The 19867-nt window shown below is 40.0% G+C and overlaps 1 protein-coding gene across 1 annotated transcript; it reads right to left on the bottom strand.

The window, feature by feature from the left end:
• Positions 1–231: 231 nt before the first annotated feature.
• LOC520104 (zinc finger protein 709-like) lies at positions 232–17515 on the bottom strand. The gene is made up of 3 exons (XM_015471975.3): positions 15802–17515; positions 6593–6719; positions 232–4340 (listed from the first exon to the last, which is right to left on the bottom strand). The coding sequence occupies exon 3, from the start codon at positions 4334–4336 to the stop codon at positions 3221–3223; it is 1116 nt and encodes a 371-aa protein (XP_015327461.1). The 5' UTR covers positions 4337–4340; positions 6593–6719; positions 15802–17515; the 3' UTR covers positions 232–3220.
• Positions 17516–19867: the final 2352 nt, after the last annotated feature.

Here is a 19867-nt window from a genome sequence, read left to right on the forward strand (position 1 = left end):
AAAGCTGCTAAAACTGGAAAACCTGACTCTTGCTAAGTGATGTTTTCAGAAAAAGATCTTATACAGAACAGGAAAATGTAAAAAATTTAATAAACAGAAACCACAAAGAGGATGGGCAGACCGGAAGGGGGAGCTCTCACATCCTGTAATGATAACAGAGCCCATCAGGAAGAAGCAAGATACTTCTTTCCTGGCAAGGACTCAGCCAATGAAAAGTCATGGTTTCTTTATTAGAGCCCTCCCAACTTCTTTTTCTACTCTATAAAAGTGTTCAAATTCCTGTGCTGTGTGAGAACTTGAAATGTGCCCTGCCATATTACAGACTATGAGTTGCAATTTTCTGCTGATTCTGAATAAATCCTTCTTGCTGGAGAAATACACAGTGGTCTATTTGTTTCAGATCAAGAAGGTATAAGGTTAGATTATTGATTTGAGATCTCTCTTTTGTTACTGTAGGCATTAACTGCTATAAAAACATTTTTATTTACTGTTTTAGATGCAAACTATAAACTTTGACTCTTTGCGCATGATAATTATATCTTAAACAAAGCAAGGTGTTTACTACACAAATTAGACCTTAGACTAATAATATCTAGAGAACAAGGCGCTCAGTGCTTCAGAAAATATTCTCAATCATGACAGTCAAAATTTCTTGCCAGGTGGACACATGAGGGTTTTCAGGAAAATCCAAACTGTGCTGGATCTTCAATGTTGAATTTGAGGACAAGTGTAGAAGCCTACAGTTCAGATCAAGTGGAAGTCAAGCAGTCTGTGGAGGTTTTAAGGATATACTTGATTGACAGGGAAAAGAATGTGGAAAATGGGCTGGACCCAAGTGTCCGTAAAGGCCTGTGCTTCTGACTGCTTCTATACAGTTGATTTCAAAACCTGACTAAATCATATTTCTGCTTTCCAAGTTTCATATAAGTTATGCTTTAGTGACTTCTAACATAGGACCATAAGGCAACACATTCTAGAAAATACAGTTCATACTACTCACATTAATATAATAGGATCAAGAAGAGTTATTGCCAAATCTAAATTTTATTGTCCGCTCATAAGTCTCTCTTCCTAATGGAAACCCCACAGTCCAAATATCAACCAGAAGAAATGACAAAGTGTACAGGACAAAAGATTAAGATAATAATACATAAGAGACTGAACTGTGATAAATTTTGTATACTTATAAATAAATATATGGCTATTGTACATTCCAAGGAAAATAGAATAAGGTTCTTCAGGCAATGAAAAGGTAGTTTCTGCTGAGTAAGGTAGAAGATATGACATGTAAAATGAATAAGGCATATCTGGTACTTGCCACAGGAAGCCAGTGAGGAAAAAAAAAACAAAGCCTCATTTTTCAATGTCCTTTTCCTTACACATAACTTACAAAATTAGGTAAAAATTAAACCTACTTGCATATTAGAAATAAACTTCAATTCGCAGTTTCAATAGACTTCAAAATAGACTCACAAAAAATTGCCAGACAACTAAAGGAAAAATTACCTATTAGTTTTTTAGGAAGTATTGCTAAAGAGCCTCTTGATGAAAGTGAAAGAGGAGAGTGAAAAAGTTGGCTTAAAACTCAACACTAAGATCATGGCATCTGGTCCCATCACTTTAATGGCAAATAGATCGGGAAACAATGGAAACAGTGACAGACTTTATTTTGGGGGGCTCCAAAATCACTGAAGATGGTGACTGCAGCCATAAAATTAAAAGACATTTGCTCCTTGGAAGAAAAGAATGTGGAACCAACATTCTATGACCAACCTAGACAGCATATTAAAAAGCAGAGACATTACTTTACCAACAAAGGTCTGTCTAGTCAAAGCTATGGTTTTTCCAATAGTCATGTATGGATGTGAGAGTTGGACTATAAATAAAGCTGAGTGCTGAAGAATTGATGCTTTTGAACTGTGGTGTTGGAGAAGACTCTTGAGAGTTTCTTGGACTGCAAGGAGATACAACCAGTCCATTCTAAAGGAAATCAGTCTTTAATGTGCACTGGAAGGACTGATGCTGAAGATGAAACTCCAATACTTTGGCCACCTGATGCAAAGAACTGACTCATTGGAAAAGACCCTGATGCTTGGAAAGATTGAAGGCAGGAGAAGGGGACGACAGAGGATGAGATGGTTGGATGGCATCATTGACGCAATGGATATGAGTTTGAGTAAGCTCCGGGAGTTGGTGATGGACTGAAAAGCCTAGTGTGCTGCAGTCCACGGGGTTGTGAAGAGTCAGACACAACTGAGCGACTGAACTGATTGCTTAATAAGTACCTACAAACTTATCTCACCTCAATGAATACTTGTAAAACTAATTACAAATCCATACAATAGAAAATCACTTTGAGAATGAGTCAAATTATAAAGAAAATATATGCACAAAATTTATTTCATGTTGTGAATTTTCTGACAGCTTACCCATAATAGTACTTACATGGATGATTTCTTTCCAGTAGAATTTTCACATGACTTTGAAAATATTTGTTAAAATTGGAAGTTTCCCTTGTTTTTCAGTTATAAGGTTTCTATCCCATGTACATTTTTATATGGTTTTTTGTAGGGAAAGGTTTTCCTACATAGTTTACATTCAATACAATTCTCTCTAGTCCTTCTGTGGCTTCCCAAAGAAATGGGACTAAAGGCTTTCCCACATTCCTTACATACGTAACATTTCTCTCCAGTGTGTACTCTCATGTGTCCTGGGAGGGATGCGTGATATATGAGGGCTTTTCCACATTCTTTTCATTCATTTTCTCCCTGGTATGAGTTCTTCCATGTATCTGAACACAACTGGGAGTGGTTTGCCATATTGAAACTGAAGGCTTTGCCATATTGTTTACAAAATTGGGTTCCTCTCTAGTGTGAGCTCTTTTATCTATTTGGAATGAACTGGGACAAATAAAGCCTTTCATACTTTTTTTACATTTATGGCACTATTTTCCATTATGGATTTTTTTCATGGTTTCAACAAGAATTGGGAAGGCTTTACTACAAGTTCTACATCAACAGGGTTTCTCTCTAGTGTGAGTGATTTTATGTGTTCTTAATGAACTAGGACAATCAAGGCCTTTCCCACAGTCCTTACATTTGCAAGGTCCATCACCAGTATGCACGATCATGTGTCTTTGAACATCTGAAGAATAAATAAAGGCCTTTCCACATTCCTTACATTCACAGGATTTCTCTCCAGTATGAGTTCTTTCATGTTTTCAAATAGAACTGAGGTAAGTGAAGGCTTTACCACACTGCTTACATTCATAGGGGCTCTCCCCAGTATGACTTCTTTCATATATTTGATGACAACAAGGAAAACTGAAGGCCTTATCACATTCCTTACATTTATATGGCTTTTCTCCACTGTGAGTCCTTTCATGACAATGAAAGTAATTGGGACAATCAAAGACTTTCCCACAGTCTTTACATTTATAAGGTCCATAGCCCATGTGCTTCATCATGTGTCTTTGAAATTTTGTAAGAGAACTGAAGACTTTCTCATATTCCTTACATACATAGGGTTTCTGTCCAGAATGAGTCCTCTCATGTTTTTGACAGGAATTTGGACAAGCGAAAGCTTTATCACAATTTTTACCTGTATAGGGCTTTTCTCCACTGTGTCTCCTTTCATGACTTTGAAAGGATCTAGAATTACTGAAGGCTTTACCACATTGCTTACATTCATAGAGTTTCTCTCCAGTATGAGTTCTCTCATGTTTTCGAAAGGAACTTGAACAACTGAAGGCCTTACCACATTTTTTACATTCATAGGGCTTTTCTCCAGTATGTGTCCTTTCATGTCTTCGAATGTAACTGGCACAACTGAAGGCTTTACCACATTGCTTGTATTCATATGGTTTCAATCCACTATGAATTCTCTCATGTTTTATAAAGTAACTGGGACAACTGAAAGCTTTACCACATTGCTTACATTTATAAGGTTTCTCTCCAGTGTGTGTTATTTCATGAATTCGACAGTATCTGAGAGAACTGAGGGCTTTATCACAGTGCTTACATCTATAGGGTTTCTCTCCAGTATGAGTTCGTTCATGTTTTTGAAAGTTGTGGTAATATCTGAAGGCTTTTCCACATCTTTTACATTCATAGGGTTTCTCTCCAGTGTGAATTCTTTCATGTCTTTGAATGGATTGGCGAAGCTTGAAGGCCTTCCCACATTTCTTACAATCATAGGGTTTCTCTCCACTGTGAATCTTCTCATGCGTATGTCTAGATTGACGATGCTTAAAAGCCTTCCCACATTCTTTGCATTTATATGGCTTCTCTTCATATTCCTGATACTCACAGGATTTTGGTGTAGTATGAGATGTCATGTGCCTATTAAAGGATGAATGATGCATGAGGACCTGTCCATATATACTGAACTTATATAGTTTTATTCCAGTAGTTTCCTTTTTTTTGATTATGATTTGAAATCTGGCTAAATGTTTCCCCATACTGATTACCTTCTTTATTTTTACAGCGTCTCTACCATATGACAGCTGTAAAAAATAAGAAGCATATTATTCATTAATGGCTTATTAATTATATTTATTAATAGTTATGACAATGAAAATTTTACCATTTACAAAGAAAGTGTAGGTTTTCTGCACATTCTAATTGAAAGTGAATATAATAAAGCTCTGAAAGATAATCAGCAATTATTAAAACAGTAACACTCATAAGCGGTGATTCTGAATATAATTCCAAGTGTACTATTTTTCATACACTCAACATTTAGGATAAATTTGAGGGAAAAAATGATGCAACAATTCTAAGATTCATTAATTCTAAGGCTGAGCTGATTTATTTTCTTTGTTTTAAAATGTCATGGCATAGACCATCTTGAGAAAGAAGAATAAGCTGGAAGAATCAAGCTCCCTGACTACAGACTATATACCTCAAGAGCACAGTAATCAAAACAGCAGGGTCATGGCACAAAAACAGACACATAGATGAATGGGATAGGATAGAAAGCCCAGAAAAAAACTCATGCATTTATGGTCAATTAATCTATGACAAAAAAGGAAAAAATATACAGTGGAGAAAAGACAGCCTCTTCAGTAAATGGTGTTGGGAAAACTGGACAACCACATGTAAGAGTGAAATTAGAACATTCTCTTAAGACCATATATAAAATAAACTCAAAATGGATTAAAGCTGTAAATGTAAGACTGGACACTATAAAACTCCTGGAGGAAGACATAGGCAGAACACTCTTTGATATAAATCACAGCAATATTTTTTTGGATCTGTCTCCCAGAGTAATGGAAACAAAAGCAAAAATAAACAAATGGAACTTAACTAAACTTAAAAGTTTTTGCACAGCAAAGGAAACCACAAACAAAATGAATAAACAATCTACTGAATGGGAGAGAATATCTGAAAATGATGTGGCTGACAAGGGATTCATTTCCAGAATATACAAATAGCTCATACAGCTCAATATCAAAAAAGCAAAGAACACAATCAGAAAATGGGCAGAAGACTGAAATAGAAATTTCTCCAAAGAAGACATACAGATGGCCAACAGGTATGTGAAAAGATGTTCCACGTTACTAATTGTTAGAGAAATGCAAATCAAAACTACAATAAGGTGTCATTTCACATTGGTCAGAATAGCCATCATCAAAAAACCTACAAGTAATAAATGCTGGAGAGGGTGCAGAGAAAAGGGAACATTCCTACACTGTTGGTAGGAATGTAAATTGGTATAGTCACTATGGAGAACAGTATGGAGATTCCACAAAAAAGTATAAATAGAATTACCATATAATCTAGCAATCCCATTCCTGGGCATGTATCCAGAAAAGACAAAAACTCTAATTTGAAAAGAAACATGTCCCCCAATATTCACAGAAGCACTATTTACAATAGCCAAGACATAGAAGTAACCTAACTCTCCACTGACAGATGAATGGATAAATAAGATGTGGTATCACTTTCATGTGGAATCCAAAATGATACAAATGAACTTAACTACAAAACAGAAACAGACTCACAGGCATAGGAAAAAAACTTATGGTTACAACAGCGGAAAGGACTGGGGACAGAAAACCGATAAACAACAAAGACACACTGTATAGCACAGGGAATTATATTCAATATCTCGAAATAACCTATAATGGAAAAGAACTAGGAAAAAAATGGATATAATATATATATATATGTGTGTGTGTGTGTGTGTGTGTGTAACTGAATTACTTTGCTGACTACCTAAAACTAACACAACATTGTATATCAACTATACTTTAATAAAAAATAAATTTTAAAAGATGCCATTGCATACTAACATTCTGTCATGGGACACTGCTTTCTCCTGTCAGTGTAACTCACCTCAGATTTGTCCCATGATTTTCTTACTGATTTCCAATATTAAAGTCTTCCTGTCTTTCTCCAATAATGCAGACCAACAAAAAAATCATTATAAATTATAAAATATTAGAGAAAAGTTTTACATGACAGACCACCATGCCTGCTTTATTTACCAACGCAGTCTCTTTCCACATTTTACCTCTTGAACATGTTGATAAGCAAACAACATAGGCTATCTAAAGGATTAAGTAATTAAGAATGTCATCATCCCTTACCTACTGAGGTCAAGTTTTTGAAGGTTTCCCGCATCACATCTCTGTAGAGTTTCTTCTGGGTTAGATCCAACAGACCCCACTCCTCTGTGGTGAACTTCACACTCACATCCTCAAAGGTCACGGAATCCTAAAACATCCCAAGTTTGTGTGTGAGAGTATGGGTAGGATGAAGAGCACCAGCAATCTATACTCAGTTCACAGGAAGTTCACATATGACACTGTGGTCTCCAGATGTTTGTTCTATAAGTTTGTCATTAGAACTCTCACTCTATGGTGATACTCCCTCATGAATTCAAGAGCATCATTAACACAAGGAATTTATTGTTACATTGGTCTTTGACCAATTCCAAGTCTTTATTGCTCTCTTTGTCAAGACAGAACACCTTGTACTTCCCTGATGGTACAGTCAATAAGAACCCATTTGCCAATGCAGGGGACATGGGTTCGATTCCTGGTCTGGGAAGATTCCACATGCTGTGGAGTAACTAAGCCTACGCATCGTAACTAATGAGTCAGTGCTCTAGGGCCCACAGGCTGTAACTACTGAAGCCCACGTGCCTAGAGCCTGTGCTCCACAACAAGAGAAGTCACCACAGTGAGAAACCCATGCACTGCAACGAAGAATAGTCCCTGCTTGCTGCCACTAGAGAAAGCCCGCACACAGGAATGAAGACCCAGTGCAACCAAAAATAAATAGTTAAATAAATAGAGCACTGCTGGGAGCCAGCGTGAGGAACTCCGCCCGTGGCAAAGGTCATGAGGAAGGAGGCTCGGCATATGCAAAAGGCGGGATAGAGCCTCAGGAGTCCCCCTGGAACTAACCCCCCAAACCAGAGTCTGCCTACTTTACTGCTTTGTGCTCTCACCTACACCTCTGACTTTACGGGGGGCTGTCCCTCACCACCATCTCTCTCTCTGAAAAAGAGTTAACTTACAGCTCCAGTTAATAAAGTTCCTGGGTGTGACAAGAGTGTTTCAACCTACAAACTCCTTTGGAAGTCCTCTAGGCTGCCTGAATAGGTCCTTCCCGCCACATGTGATTGTTCAGAGCCTCCCAACTGTGAGAGGCGTGAGATATTCTAAACTGTCTAAATACAGATTCCTTTGAGCAGTTAAAAGATTGATTAGAAATTGTATTGCTGAAGGGTTTTTCACTCTTTGGGCCAATGTTTGCTGCTAAGTTTCCATATCCCTTACCTACTGTGTCCCTGGCAGTGTATTGATTAATATAATTGGTGTATAGGAATGTAAGTAGTAGCTTTAATGTTTGTAACCTTGGACCCTTGAGTTAATTCTTTTTCTTGTTATAGCCCACCACACCTTTGCCCTATAGGAATGCAACTTTATCTAATGCTTTCGGAGGGTGGCGCCTGACTTTAGAATAATCACCTTTAGAGAAAAGTTTTCTGAAAAAAGGATCTTAAAATGTTGACAGGCCTCCGGGCCAGAAGATGATGTAAATCATCTAAACTTTTGCATATGATAAGTTTGCAGGAAGAAAGCCTGGCTTACTGCTGACCCTACCCCTTCCCCCATTATCCTCTATGCACAACTTAAGGTATAAAAACTACTTTGGAAAATAAAGTGTGGGCCTTGTTCACCGAAGTTTGGTCTCCCCATGTCGTTCTTTCTCTCACCTGGCTGAATTTCCATCTGGAGAGTGGAGGCTCGTCAAGCCTACTAATTATGCCTGGGCTTCTAAGATCTGACCGGGGAGGCCTTAGTGTCTCCTCTCCTTGGGGAGAATGGGAGGACGCCTGTGGCCTACGTAGGTGACGTAAATTCCTTGTATTGGAATTTTATTAGCTTTCCACGTAAACCAAGTTATTCAGCCTCTTTTCTCCACTGAATTTTCTTGCTGAGCTATCCTTATTCTATTATTCTTTATATCTCTAATTAATATTTAATTAAAGCTATTGTATCCAGTTTGCCGACACCATCCCCGCTTCGAATTCCCTGGATCCACGGGGGCTGGACCCCAGCAGAGCACCTTGGAGAAATAAGTGAAATGCTCTACAAATGAAAGAAATAACTCCATTTTAAGTACACCAGTTCCTTCTGATAAAAACTTTTCCACTCCCTCTTTAATAATCACCATATTGTGCAGCACTGTACAATCACAGGTTCACATCTGCATGAGGTTTTAACAAATAACAAGTGAACTGGAAGGTTTTTCTTCTATTCCCATCACCAAATGTGAGGCCAAAAGTCCTGTGGAAATCCAACTTGTAACAAGATCCAACTACACATACTGTCCTGAAGTATTCCATGCTAATGGAAGTACTCCAATCCAGGTGGCTGAATGAAAATATTCTTGTGGAGGAGTACAAATTAAAATTTGTATAATATTTATCACATGCTGGATTTTGCCTTCCTTTCTCTATCTCACTTTATGGGGCTAGGAAATTATTCAGTGTGAGAGTCCAGGCGTGAGGAGGAAAACAGGACAATCTGCACCTCCACAAAAATCCCTATATTCATGTGCTTCGGAATGGCTTCCAAATAATTTTAGGACGCAGAGTTGCCCATACTGAGATGGTGTGATCACAGAAGACCTCTTTCTGGCAGAACCATAAAACTGTAATTTGGGCCTTGATGACCTTGAGGATCAGGTTTAGACTTGAAGCTTGCAAGGGCTTCATTAAAAATCTACACTAGTTTCAGAGTGAAGTTGCACAAATTATAAAAAACATAAAAAGTTCAACAGTGCTTTCCTCAAAAAATAAAATATCCTTTCCCTAATTTCAGCAGCAAGTGATTCCACTCTCAAGGCTGTCCTTCCACCTTCTCTTATTTCTGAGCTCCCCCATGGGACACAGCAGCTTGATGGCCCATCCTATGTATAGGAATCCCCAGTGGCAAAAGTTTCCTAAATGCTGGTCTCTAAGAGAGACCAATTATCCATTGATGTCCATGAGGAGGATACAGAAAAAAGGCTCCCATTTATCATGACAATGCTTGAAGTAGAGTAACATGAATGAAGTAACATCTCTCTTGTTGTGTGTCCAGGGAGTAAGAGAAGCTGCCTAAAGGTAGCCCTGATTACTCTTTATTCACTGGAACAACAGTGCTTGCTCATAACAAATCCAACTACATTGTGTGCAAAAGACACAGTGAACATTAGCAGGCCCAAGACTGCTTATCCTTAGAAATGCTTGCTCACAAATTTCGTCTTTCAGTAGGATCTGTGGTTTTGGGAGTAAGCTCAACAACCTTATAGATAAACATGCCTCTGTAAGTCTAATGTGTTTATGTGAAAAACAGGGTATATGGTAAACTGATCAGAAGATGCCTACCTGATCAACCCCACATCTCCTCAAACAACTCTGGAAACTGGATAAACCACAATACACATGTATACTCACAATTTATTTGGAACTGAGCCCATTCTATGTGATTACAGCAAGAGACAACATTTGAGAGCTTACTTCTGGTTTTCTCCACACCAGATTTAATTCAATACTAAACAAGACTACTACAAAATATGTAGTGATTTTCATTAAAATTTTTTAAAAAATTATTGGGTGATGTCAAGTAGACTGAAATAAGTACAGTGACAGCACGTGTTCATAGAAAGAATTCAGCATTGCTCAGATGTCACCTCTCCCAGATGATATATTAAATTATTAAATAGCTAAATATATTAATATGTTAAATACCTAAGACAGTTATTTTTTCAACTTTATTTATTTATGGCTGCACAGGGTCTTTGTGCTTTTCTCTAGCTGTGGCAAGTGGGGGGCTACTCATCATTGTGGTGCGGGGGCTACTCTTCATTGTGGTGCAGGGGCTTCTCATTGTGGTGGCTTCTGTTGTTGCAGAGCACAAGCTCCAGGTGCCCAGGCTCAGTAGTTATCCTGTGGCATGTGGGATCTTTCTGGATCAGGGACTGAACCTGTGTCCCCTGCCTTAGCAGGCATATTCTTAACCACTGAACCACCAGGGAAGTCTCCCTGAGACAGTTTTTAGGGACTTAATAAAGACTACTCCTCCAAACTGAACAGGAAGAAGCAATATCCAAAACTGGACAGTCCCCTATGGAAAAATGTGATGGTCTACCTCTATGGTAATTCAAATGATACAAGTATTAACAGAAAGAAAAACAAACAGAACGAAGGAAAGGAAAAGTGTCTTCCATAGGCCAGATATGTGGAGAGCTGATTAAGGAGAGAGCAGGAGAGCAGTGACAAATATCATGAACGTTTGCCTACATAAGAGACAAACTGTTATCCAACTGGAAAAAATGCAGCATATTTCCCTCCATTCCATAGACAATAGGCTGCTCACTGTAAGATTTAAATGTGAAGACAAAACGAAGCCACTGTTAGAAGTTACAGGTAAATATTTTATTGATAATAGAAAGAGTATTGTCATATAAGCAAAAGAATGAGCTACAAAGCCAGAGACAAATTCAAATATATTAAAATTAAGATAATTAAAAGATACACAAAAAAAGGGAAGAAAAATATCCTTTTGAGGATAAGCCTAATTGGAAGATCAAGAATGTGTAATTATTTAAAAGAGCAAGAACCAGAAACTATTCAAAATATATTGGGGACTCCTCTGGTGGTTCAGGGGTTAAGAATCTGCCTGCCAATGCAGGTGGCATGAGTTTGATCCTTGCTTGAGGAAGATTCCACAAGCTGCAGAGCAACTAAGCCCATATAGGACAACTACTGAGTGTATGCCCTAGAGTCTGTGTTTCCCAACAAGAGAAGCCTGTGCACTAAAACTAGAGAGTAGCCCCAACACTCCACAAGTAGAGAAAGCCCATACACAGCAACACAGACTCAGTGAAGCCGAAAATTAAATAAATACGATATTTTTCCTAAAAAAATTAGGAATCCATTTATCTTAGAAATAGTTCAGTTCAGTTCAGTCGCTCAGTCATGTCTGACTCTTTGTGACCCCACGAACCCCAGCACACCAGGCTTCCCTGTCCATCACCAATTCCCAGAGTCCACCTAAACCCATGTCCATTGAGTTGGTGATGCCATCCAACCATCTCATTCTCTGTTGTCCCCTTCTCCTCCTGCCCTCAATCTTTCCCAGCATCAGGGTCTTTTCCAATGAGTCAGCTCTTTGCATCAGGTGGCCAAAGTACTGGAGTTTCAGCTTCAACATCAGTCCTTCCAATGAACACCCAGGACTGATCTCCTTTAGGATGGACTGGTTGGATCTCCTTGCAGTTCAAGAGACTCTTAAGAGTCTCTAACACCACAGTTCAAAAGCATCAATTCTTTGGTGCTCAGCTTTCTTTATAGTCCAACTCTCACATCCATACATGACTACTGGAAAAACCATAGCCTTGACTAGATGGACCTTTGTTGGCAAAGTAATGTCTCTGCTTTTTAATATGCTATCTAGGTTGGTCATAACTTTCCTCCCAAGGAGTAAGCATCTTTTAATTTCATGGGTGCAATCACCATCTGAAGTGATTTTGGAGTGCCCCAAAACAAAGTCTGTCATTGTTTCCACTGTTTCCCCATCTATTTGCCATGAAGTGATGGGACCGGATGCCATGATCTTAGTTTTCTGAATGTTGAGCTTTAAGCTAACTTTTTCACTCTCCTCTTTAACTTTCATCGAGAGGCTCTTTAGTTCTTCTTTACTTTCTGCCATAAGGGTGGTGTCATCTGCATATCTGAGGTGATTGATATTTCTCCCGGCAATCTTGATTCCAGCTTATGCTTCCTCCAGCCCAGCATTTCTCATGATGTACTCTGCATAGAAGTTAAATAAGCAGGGTGACAATATACAGCCTTGACAGACTCCTTTTCCTATTTGGAACCCGTCTGGGGTTCCGTCTGGCCTGGGTTCAATCCCTGGTCAGGGAACTAGATCCCACATGCTACAAGTAAAGATCCTGCCTGCTGGAACGGAGATCAAAGATCTGCCTACAGCAACTAAGACCCGGAGCAGCCAAATAAATAAGTAAAAAAAAAAAAGTCTAGGCTTATGGAACCAAAACAACCTCAAAAAAGTCATCATCCCCACTCTTACATAAAGGTGCACCCTCAGGTTTCCAAAGCTCTACATCTCTTACTATAAAGCCTCCTTCTGTGATGCGTGTGAGTATGTAGGACACCTATAAGAGGAGGCTTCCCAGGAAGAAGTAACTGGGTCTTGGAGTACTTCCCCTTGCAGCCTCATGGGGGCCTTAGAGAGGCTCACTGACTGCAGACCTCTACTCTCCCTGGACTTCCTTTGGATCACTGAGATTTTAAATGACACGAGCTAGCTTTTGAGCAAAGGCAAACCATTCAATATCATGGTAATCCAAGTCTATGCCCCAACCAGTAATGCTGCAGAAGCTGAAGTTGAACAGGTCTATGAAGACCTACAAGACCTTCTAGAACTAACACCCAAAAAAGATGTCCTTTTCATTATAGGGGACTGGAATGCAAAAGTAGGAGGTCAAGAAACACCTGGAATAACAGGCAAATTTGGCCTTGGAGTACAGAATGAAGCAGGGCAAAGGCTAATAGAGTTCTGCCAAGAGAACACACTGGTCATAGCAAACACCCTCTTCCAACCACACAAGAGAAGACTCTACACATGGATATCACCAGATGGTCAACACCAAAATCAGATTGATTATATTCTTTGCAGCCAAAGATGGAGAAGCTCTATACAGCAGCAAAAACAAGATCGGGAGCTGACTGTGGCTAGGATCATGAACTCCTTATTGCCAAATTCAGACTGAAATTGCAGAAAGTGGAGAAAACCACTAGACCATTCAGGTATGACCTAAATCAAATCCCTTATGACTATACATGGAAGTGAGAAATAGATTTAAGGGCCTAGATCTGATAGACAGAGTGCCTGATGAACTATGGATGTAGGTTAGTGACATTGTATAGGAGACGGAAATCAAGACCATCCCGAAGAAAAAGAAATGCAAAAAAGCAAAATGGCTGTCTGTGAAAACAAGGGAAGCAAAAAGCAAAGGAGAAAAGGAAAGATATAAGCATCTGAATGCAGAGTTCCAAAGAATAGTAAGGAGAGATAAGAAAGCCTTCCTCAGTGATCAGTGCAAAGAAACAGAGGAAAACAACAGAATGGGAAAGACTAGAGATCTCTTCAAGAAAATTAGAGATACCAAGGGAACATTTCATGCAAAGATGGGCACAATAAAGGACTGAAATGGTAGGGACCTAACAGAAGCAGAAGATATTAAGAAGAGGTGGCAAGAATATACAGAACTATACAAAAAAGATCTTCCAGACCAAGATAATCATGATGGTGTGATCACTCACCTAGAGCCAGACATCCTAGAATGTGAAGTCAAGTGGGCCTTAGAAAGCATCACTATGAACAAAGCTAGTGGAGGTGATGGAATTCCAGTTGAGCTATTTCAAATCCTGAAAGATGATGCTGTGAAAGTGCTGCACTTAGTATGCCAGCAAATTTGGAAAACTCAGCAGTGGCCACAGGACTGGAAAAGGTCAGTTTTCATTCCAATCCCAAAGAAAAGCAATGCCAAAGAATGCTCAAACTACCACACAATTGCACTCATCTCACATGCTAGTAAAGTAATGCTCAAAATTCTCCAAGCCAGGCTTCAGCAATATGTGAACCGTGAACTTCCAGATATTCAAGCTGGTTTTAGAAAAGGCAGAGGAACCAGAGATCAAATTGCCAACATCCGCTGGATCATCGAAAAAGAGAGTTGCAGAAAAACATCTCTTTCTGCTTTATTGACTATGCCAAAGCCTTTGACTGTGGATCACAAGAAACTGTGGGAAATTCTGAAAGAGATGGGAATACCAGATCACCTGACTTGTCTCTTGAGAAATCTGTATGCAGGTCAGGAAGCAACAGTTAGAACTGGACATGGAACAACACACTGGTTCCAAATAGGAAAAGGAGTATGTCAAGGCTGTATATTGTCACCCTGCTTATTTAACTTCTATGCAGAGTACATCATGAGAAACGCTGGGCTGGATGAAGCACAAGCTGGAATCAAGATTGCTGGGAGAAATATCAATAACCTCATATATGCAGATGATACCACCCTTATGGCAGAAAGTAAAGAACTAAAGAGCCTCTTGATGAAAGTTAAAGAGAGTGAAAAAGTTGGCTTAAAGCTCAACATTCAGAAAACTAAGATCATGGCATCCAGCCCCATCACTTCATGGCAGATAGATGGGGAAACAGTGGAAACAGTGGCTGACTTTATTTTTCTGGGCTCCAAAATCACTGCAGATGCTGATTGCAGCCATGAAATTAAAAGACGCCTACCACTTGGGAGGAAAGTTATGACCAACATAGACAGTATATTAAAATGCAGAGACATTACTTTACCAATAAAGGTCCATCTAGTCAAGGCTATGGTTTTTCCAATGGTCATGTATGAATGTGAGAGTTGGACTATAAAGAAAGCTGAGCACCAAAGAATTGATGCTTTTGAACTGTGGTGTTGGAGAAGACTCTTGAGAGTCCCTTGGACTGCAAGGAAATCCAACCAGTCCATCCTAAAGGAGATCAGTCCTGGGTGTTCATTGGAAGGACTGATGTTGAAGCTGAAACTCCAATACTTTGGCCACCTGATGCAAAGAGCTGACTCATTGGAAAAGACCCTGATGCTGGGAAAGATTGAGGGCAGGAGGAGAAGGGGATGACAGAGGATGAGATGGTTGGATGGCATAACCAACTAAATGGACTTGGGTTTGGGTGGACTCTGGGAGTTGGTGATGGACAGGGAGGCCTGGTGTGCTGTGGTTCATGGGGTTGCAAAGAGTCAGACACGACTGAGCAACTGAACTGAACTGAACTAAACCCAGTGTTTATGTGTGAAGGAGGAAGGAAAATAGTAAGGCACACAAGTAGTTCAAGCAGAAACCCCCAAATATCTATTCCATCCAGAATAAAACATGTCAGTTAATTACTATTTCTGTGGCAAGAAATTCATCTGTAAATAATTATACTTGAACACTTTTGGTCTAAGCCCTGCAGTTTCATTTGAAAGCATCCAGAAGTAAGCACAGGCCTCAGAAACTTACTATACACGTTCAGGGAAAGAAAGAGTGAAAGCAAAATTCTTAACAAATGGAATTAATACAAAAATATTCTATTTTGTCTCAAAGTCACCTCTTTCTTGCCTGTTTAAACTATTTTATACTGTCTTTACGGCTGTATTGATTAAATATGTTTTTCCTTTCTTGGAAAACAGACTTAAATCAATAAATCTGTTCAAGGTGACAAACCTCGGGAGAGACAGTGTTGACAGATGAGAATGTCGTGGAAGTTTCCAAGGAATAAACTCCACCCTAAAGACTTCCCACAGGATGCATGTGTCCTTTTGCAGGGAGAGGCAAAAGGTTTTCATACAATGTACGTGATTCCATGTGGTTCCTCGGCTTTCTACTCATATAAAATATCCACAGATGAAAAAAAAAAAGTCTTTAAGAGCCATCCATGGCTCTGTGGGAAAAGGATAAACGTTGTTAAAATACTGGGTCTCTTTGAAATGCACCGCAGAGTTATAATGATGCTGTGAATCCGAAAGGTGAAGCTGGCTCTGGGAATGAAAGGAAGGACCTGGAAATTCAGGGTTTATTGCCAGAGCTAGGCTGGGGACGGAAGTTGGGGTGATGCAGAGCTGTGGATTTGAGACCCCGCTCTAAAAACAAAACCACTTGTAAAACTCCGAAGAAAACGAGTCCCTCGCCCTCGGAGGGGAAGCCAGAGACGATGAACTCCACAGAGCACTGTTCCTCCCGCGTACAATCCCTGCAGACGCAGTCACGACTGTTCCCTGATGACCCTCCCTTGTGGAAACCTCACAATCTGAGGAAGACGCCGGGCTGCGGGCGCTGAGCTGCTCAGAGGGACTGCGGGCTCAAGGGCCAAGTCCCCGTGCGTCCTGTGAGAGGACTCGACGCCCGGGGGCCCAGTTGTCGGCCCCGCATCCACGCTGATTGATAAAGGGGACAGAAGTCCGAGCGGCGACATCCACGCATGGCATCCGCAGACCCGAGTTCCGCCACGACCGGTTCCGACCAGACTCTCCACCCCGACTCCACATCTCGGGGCAGCCCACTCACCATTGCTAGGTTTCCTCGAGTCCCTCCTATGACTCCCACGACCGCTGCAAATCACAGCGCGAGAAACAGTGAGACAAAGCAGATGTCATCAGCGACTCAAGATCTGGAGTGAGGGGGGCACTTCTGCGCCGCTCTGGCACGTCTCCCCAACCCACCTTACCCAGCGGGGCTCTTGATTGGACTGTTTGAGAGGCCACGCCCCACGCTTGAGTGACAACAGGGCAGGAGGTTGGGTGTCTGCTGAACCAGCCTCCGTTGGCGGGCGGCGTCCTGACCCGGCAACGGATATTTGCATTAAAGCGGAACTTCCTAGCTGGGAGCCGCCTGAGTACACGTCTTCGTCTAGTTCTTTCTGAACTCCGAGGCACAGGGAAACACAGGTTGAATTCCCAAATGAATCAAGTAAGGACAGCACACGAGGACGGCCTATATCGGGCGACCCTGAAATAATAGGGTTTTATGTCCTTATAGGCGTCAGGGTCTTAAATCTGTCAGATCAGTCCAAATTGGGACCCTTGTTTAGAAACACAGACACTAAAGGTGACTCCACCACCTGTAATAGTCTGGCTCCATTTTAATAGTTGGCGTTTGCTGGCTTTGAGCCTTTAATCCCCCCGTGGCATTTCCCCACTCATATAAAACTATGAATCAGCTTGCCACTTGCCAATTTCTTACAAAGATGTTAGCTGGCATTATGATAGGTATTACATTGAATCTTCATATCCTTTTGTGGAATAGTGCCAGTGCAACTATATTAACTTCCCTAAATCATGAAATTGGGATGTTTTCCCGTTTATTTACACTTGTTTTAATTTCTTTTCACCATGCTTTGTAATTTTAAAGACACTCTCATTTTATACTTCTTGTTCTTTTTCTAGTTCTTTGAGGTGTAAATTTAGGCTGTTAATTTGCTCGCTTTCCTAATATAGGTGTTTATAAGTTCCCGTTTTACTAGTCTTTATGTTGTCTCCAACTGTCCTTGTGTATCTGCTGTGTTTGGGTATATCTAGAAACTCAATCTTTAGTAGTCTGTGTCTTTTTTTTTTTTTTTTTTTTCAGTCTGTGTCTTAAAACTCTGCTTTAATCCACTCTTTTTATACTGAGCTCTGTTTATATGATAGGATGGTACTGGTGTAGAAAAATGTTCTCTTATGATTACACCTGTAATATTTTGGCAGGACAGAATCCCTGGACTATGAGCCTCCTAACGGGTTCTTTGTATTCATTCCTTCCCGTTTGTCACAGGGGACAGGGAGTGTCTGACTGCTCTGTTCCATTTCAAATAAAGTTTTGGAAAATTAGTTCCAAGAGAAAGCCTGAATTAAAGGGAACAGAACAGACTTCCCTGATGGTCCAGTGGTTAAGACTTTGACTTCCAATGCTGGGGTGCAGGTTCTATTCCAGATTGGGGAACTAAGATCCCATATCTCTCACAGCCAAAACCAGAACATAAAAAAATAACAGAAGCAATATTGCAAATATTTAATAAAGACTTAAAAAAAATGGTCCACATAGAAAACAAAAACCAGGAAATAAAATGCTTTGAGTGCATATCAAAATGGTTTCCCTTGATGCCTACGTGAACAAAGAGACATGTTTTTCCATCATTCAGCCCTGGTTGGGCTCCTGAATGAAAAATTCATAAATTTGAGGGGTTCCCTGAGACTGAATTCTCAAAAGGTTTTAAATCTCAAGCTGGTCCAATCTGTATCTCCAACAAATTCAAGTTACCAATTTAAATGTTCCCTGAGGTTTACTGGCCCTAGCTGTTTCACCTCCAGGTAATTGACAATTCTATGTCTGTCTCTGGTTTGGGAAGCATTGTTGGCCATGTACTCAAATCTCTCATGAATCTAAGAACAGGTCTTGCTTTTCAGGTTTTTCAACTTTTTTTTTTATTGTTGTGAAGATAACAAATGATCACCCAGAGCTCTTTACATATTGGAGCAGAAACTATCCACTCAGTTGTTGTTGTGTTCTTTTTTTTTTTTTTTTTTCCTTCTTTTTAAGACTGTTTATCATTTTCACTATTCATTCCTCTGCTTGTGATCATGTTGGTGGTTTCTGAGTTTTTCTTCTCTCATCATACTTGGATATCTTTCCTCATGTTCTAAAATATCCTATGCTGAATACCTGTTTGTCACAGAAGATAATGTCACATTATCTGTGCATTACCTTCTGTTTTATTATTACCCAGTGGGATCAGATGTCAACACTGATGTCAGGTGCATCAACAGAAAAAGGTTTATTACTCAAAGGTACTTTCTAAGGAGAATATGGCAAGCTAGTTCAGGTGCCTTGGCTTGGCTCTTTAATGTCTGTAGAAGTAAACCAAACATGGGCACCCAGGAGGCCTGTAGAAATCAAATTTTTACCAAAGCCCACCTGGCCACACAGTCCCAAAGTCCTCCAGGCCTTCAGAAGTAATCTAATGTTCCTGACTAAATGTAAATCTTCTTGTGGGGAAGCCTTGCTTTTAAGTTGTCTAATAAAGATCACAGACTGTGTTCTTCCCTTTCCTCTCTCTCCATAATTTCATGCAGCTGGGAAGTTATTCTAAACTTAGAGCTCAGACCTGAAGAAAAAGGAATAACAACTGAGACCACAAAAGCCCTCTATTTGTGTGTCTCAGAGCTTCTTCCAGCCAAACTATAGAGCCCACACTGAGATAATAGCCAGAATAGCTCTTTCTGGTCAAACCCTGTCCCCTTGAGGAAAGGATAATAAGAGCTACAGATAGCAAGCGTGTTCACTTAAGTCCATATGCACTGATGGTGAATTTGTCCATTTAAAGGTTTCATCAGTGGATGCCTCCAAAACAACATAAAGTCTCCATTCTGCAATTGCAGGACCTAGTATTTCTTGAGTAGACACCCTAGCTGCTGCCTGGCCAACTTCCAGCCTGGAGTTTATGACGTTAGAAGTGGTGATTCCCAATCTCCTGAGAAGAGAATGAAAAAATTTGAAGTAAAGTCTTCCTAGAACCATGAGACTGGTGACTTCAAAGGGCAAACTAGTATCTCCAAAACCAGGAAAGAGAAAATAGAGATGCTTCTCAAATATGCCACAAATATTCTGTTAAGGTCTGTGCTGGGGGGGAAAAAAAAGTTACACCAGCGAATGCAAAAACAGAAGAAAAATATCCAGAAACCTTAGCATATCCTTTTTAAACACGAGATTTAAAATACATATAATGAAAGTAACTGAAGCAAAAGAAACAGAGGTA

Source organism: Bos taurus, chromosome 7 (genome assembly GCF_002263795.3).
Source record: "Bos taurus isolate L1 Dominette 01449 registration number 42190680 breed Hereford chromosome 7, ARS-UCD2.0, whole genome shotgun sequence".
Taxonomy (NCBI): Eukaryota; Metazoa; Chordata; class Mammalia; order Artiodactyla; family Bovidae; genus Bos; species Bos taurus.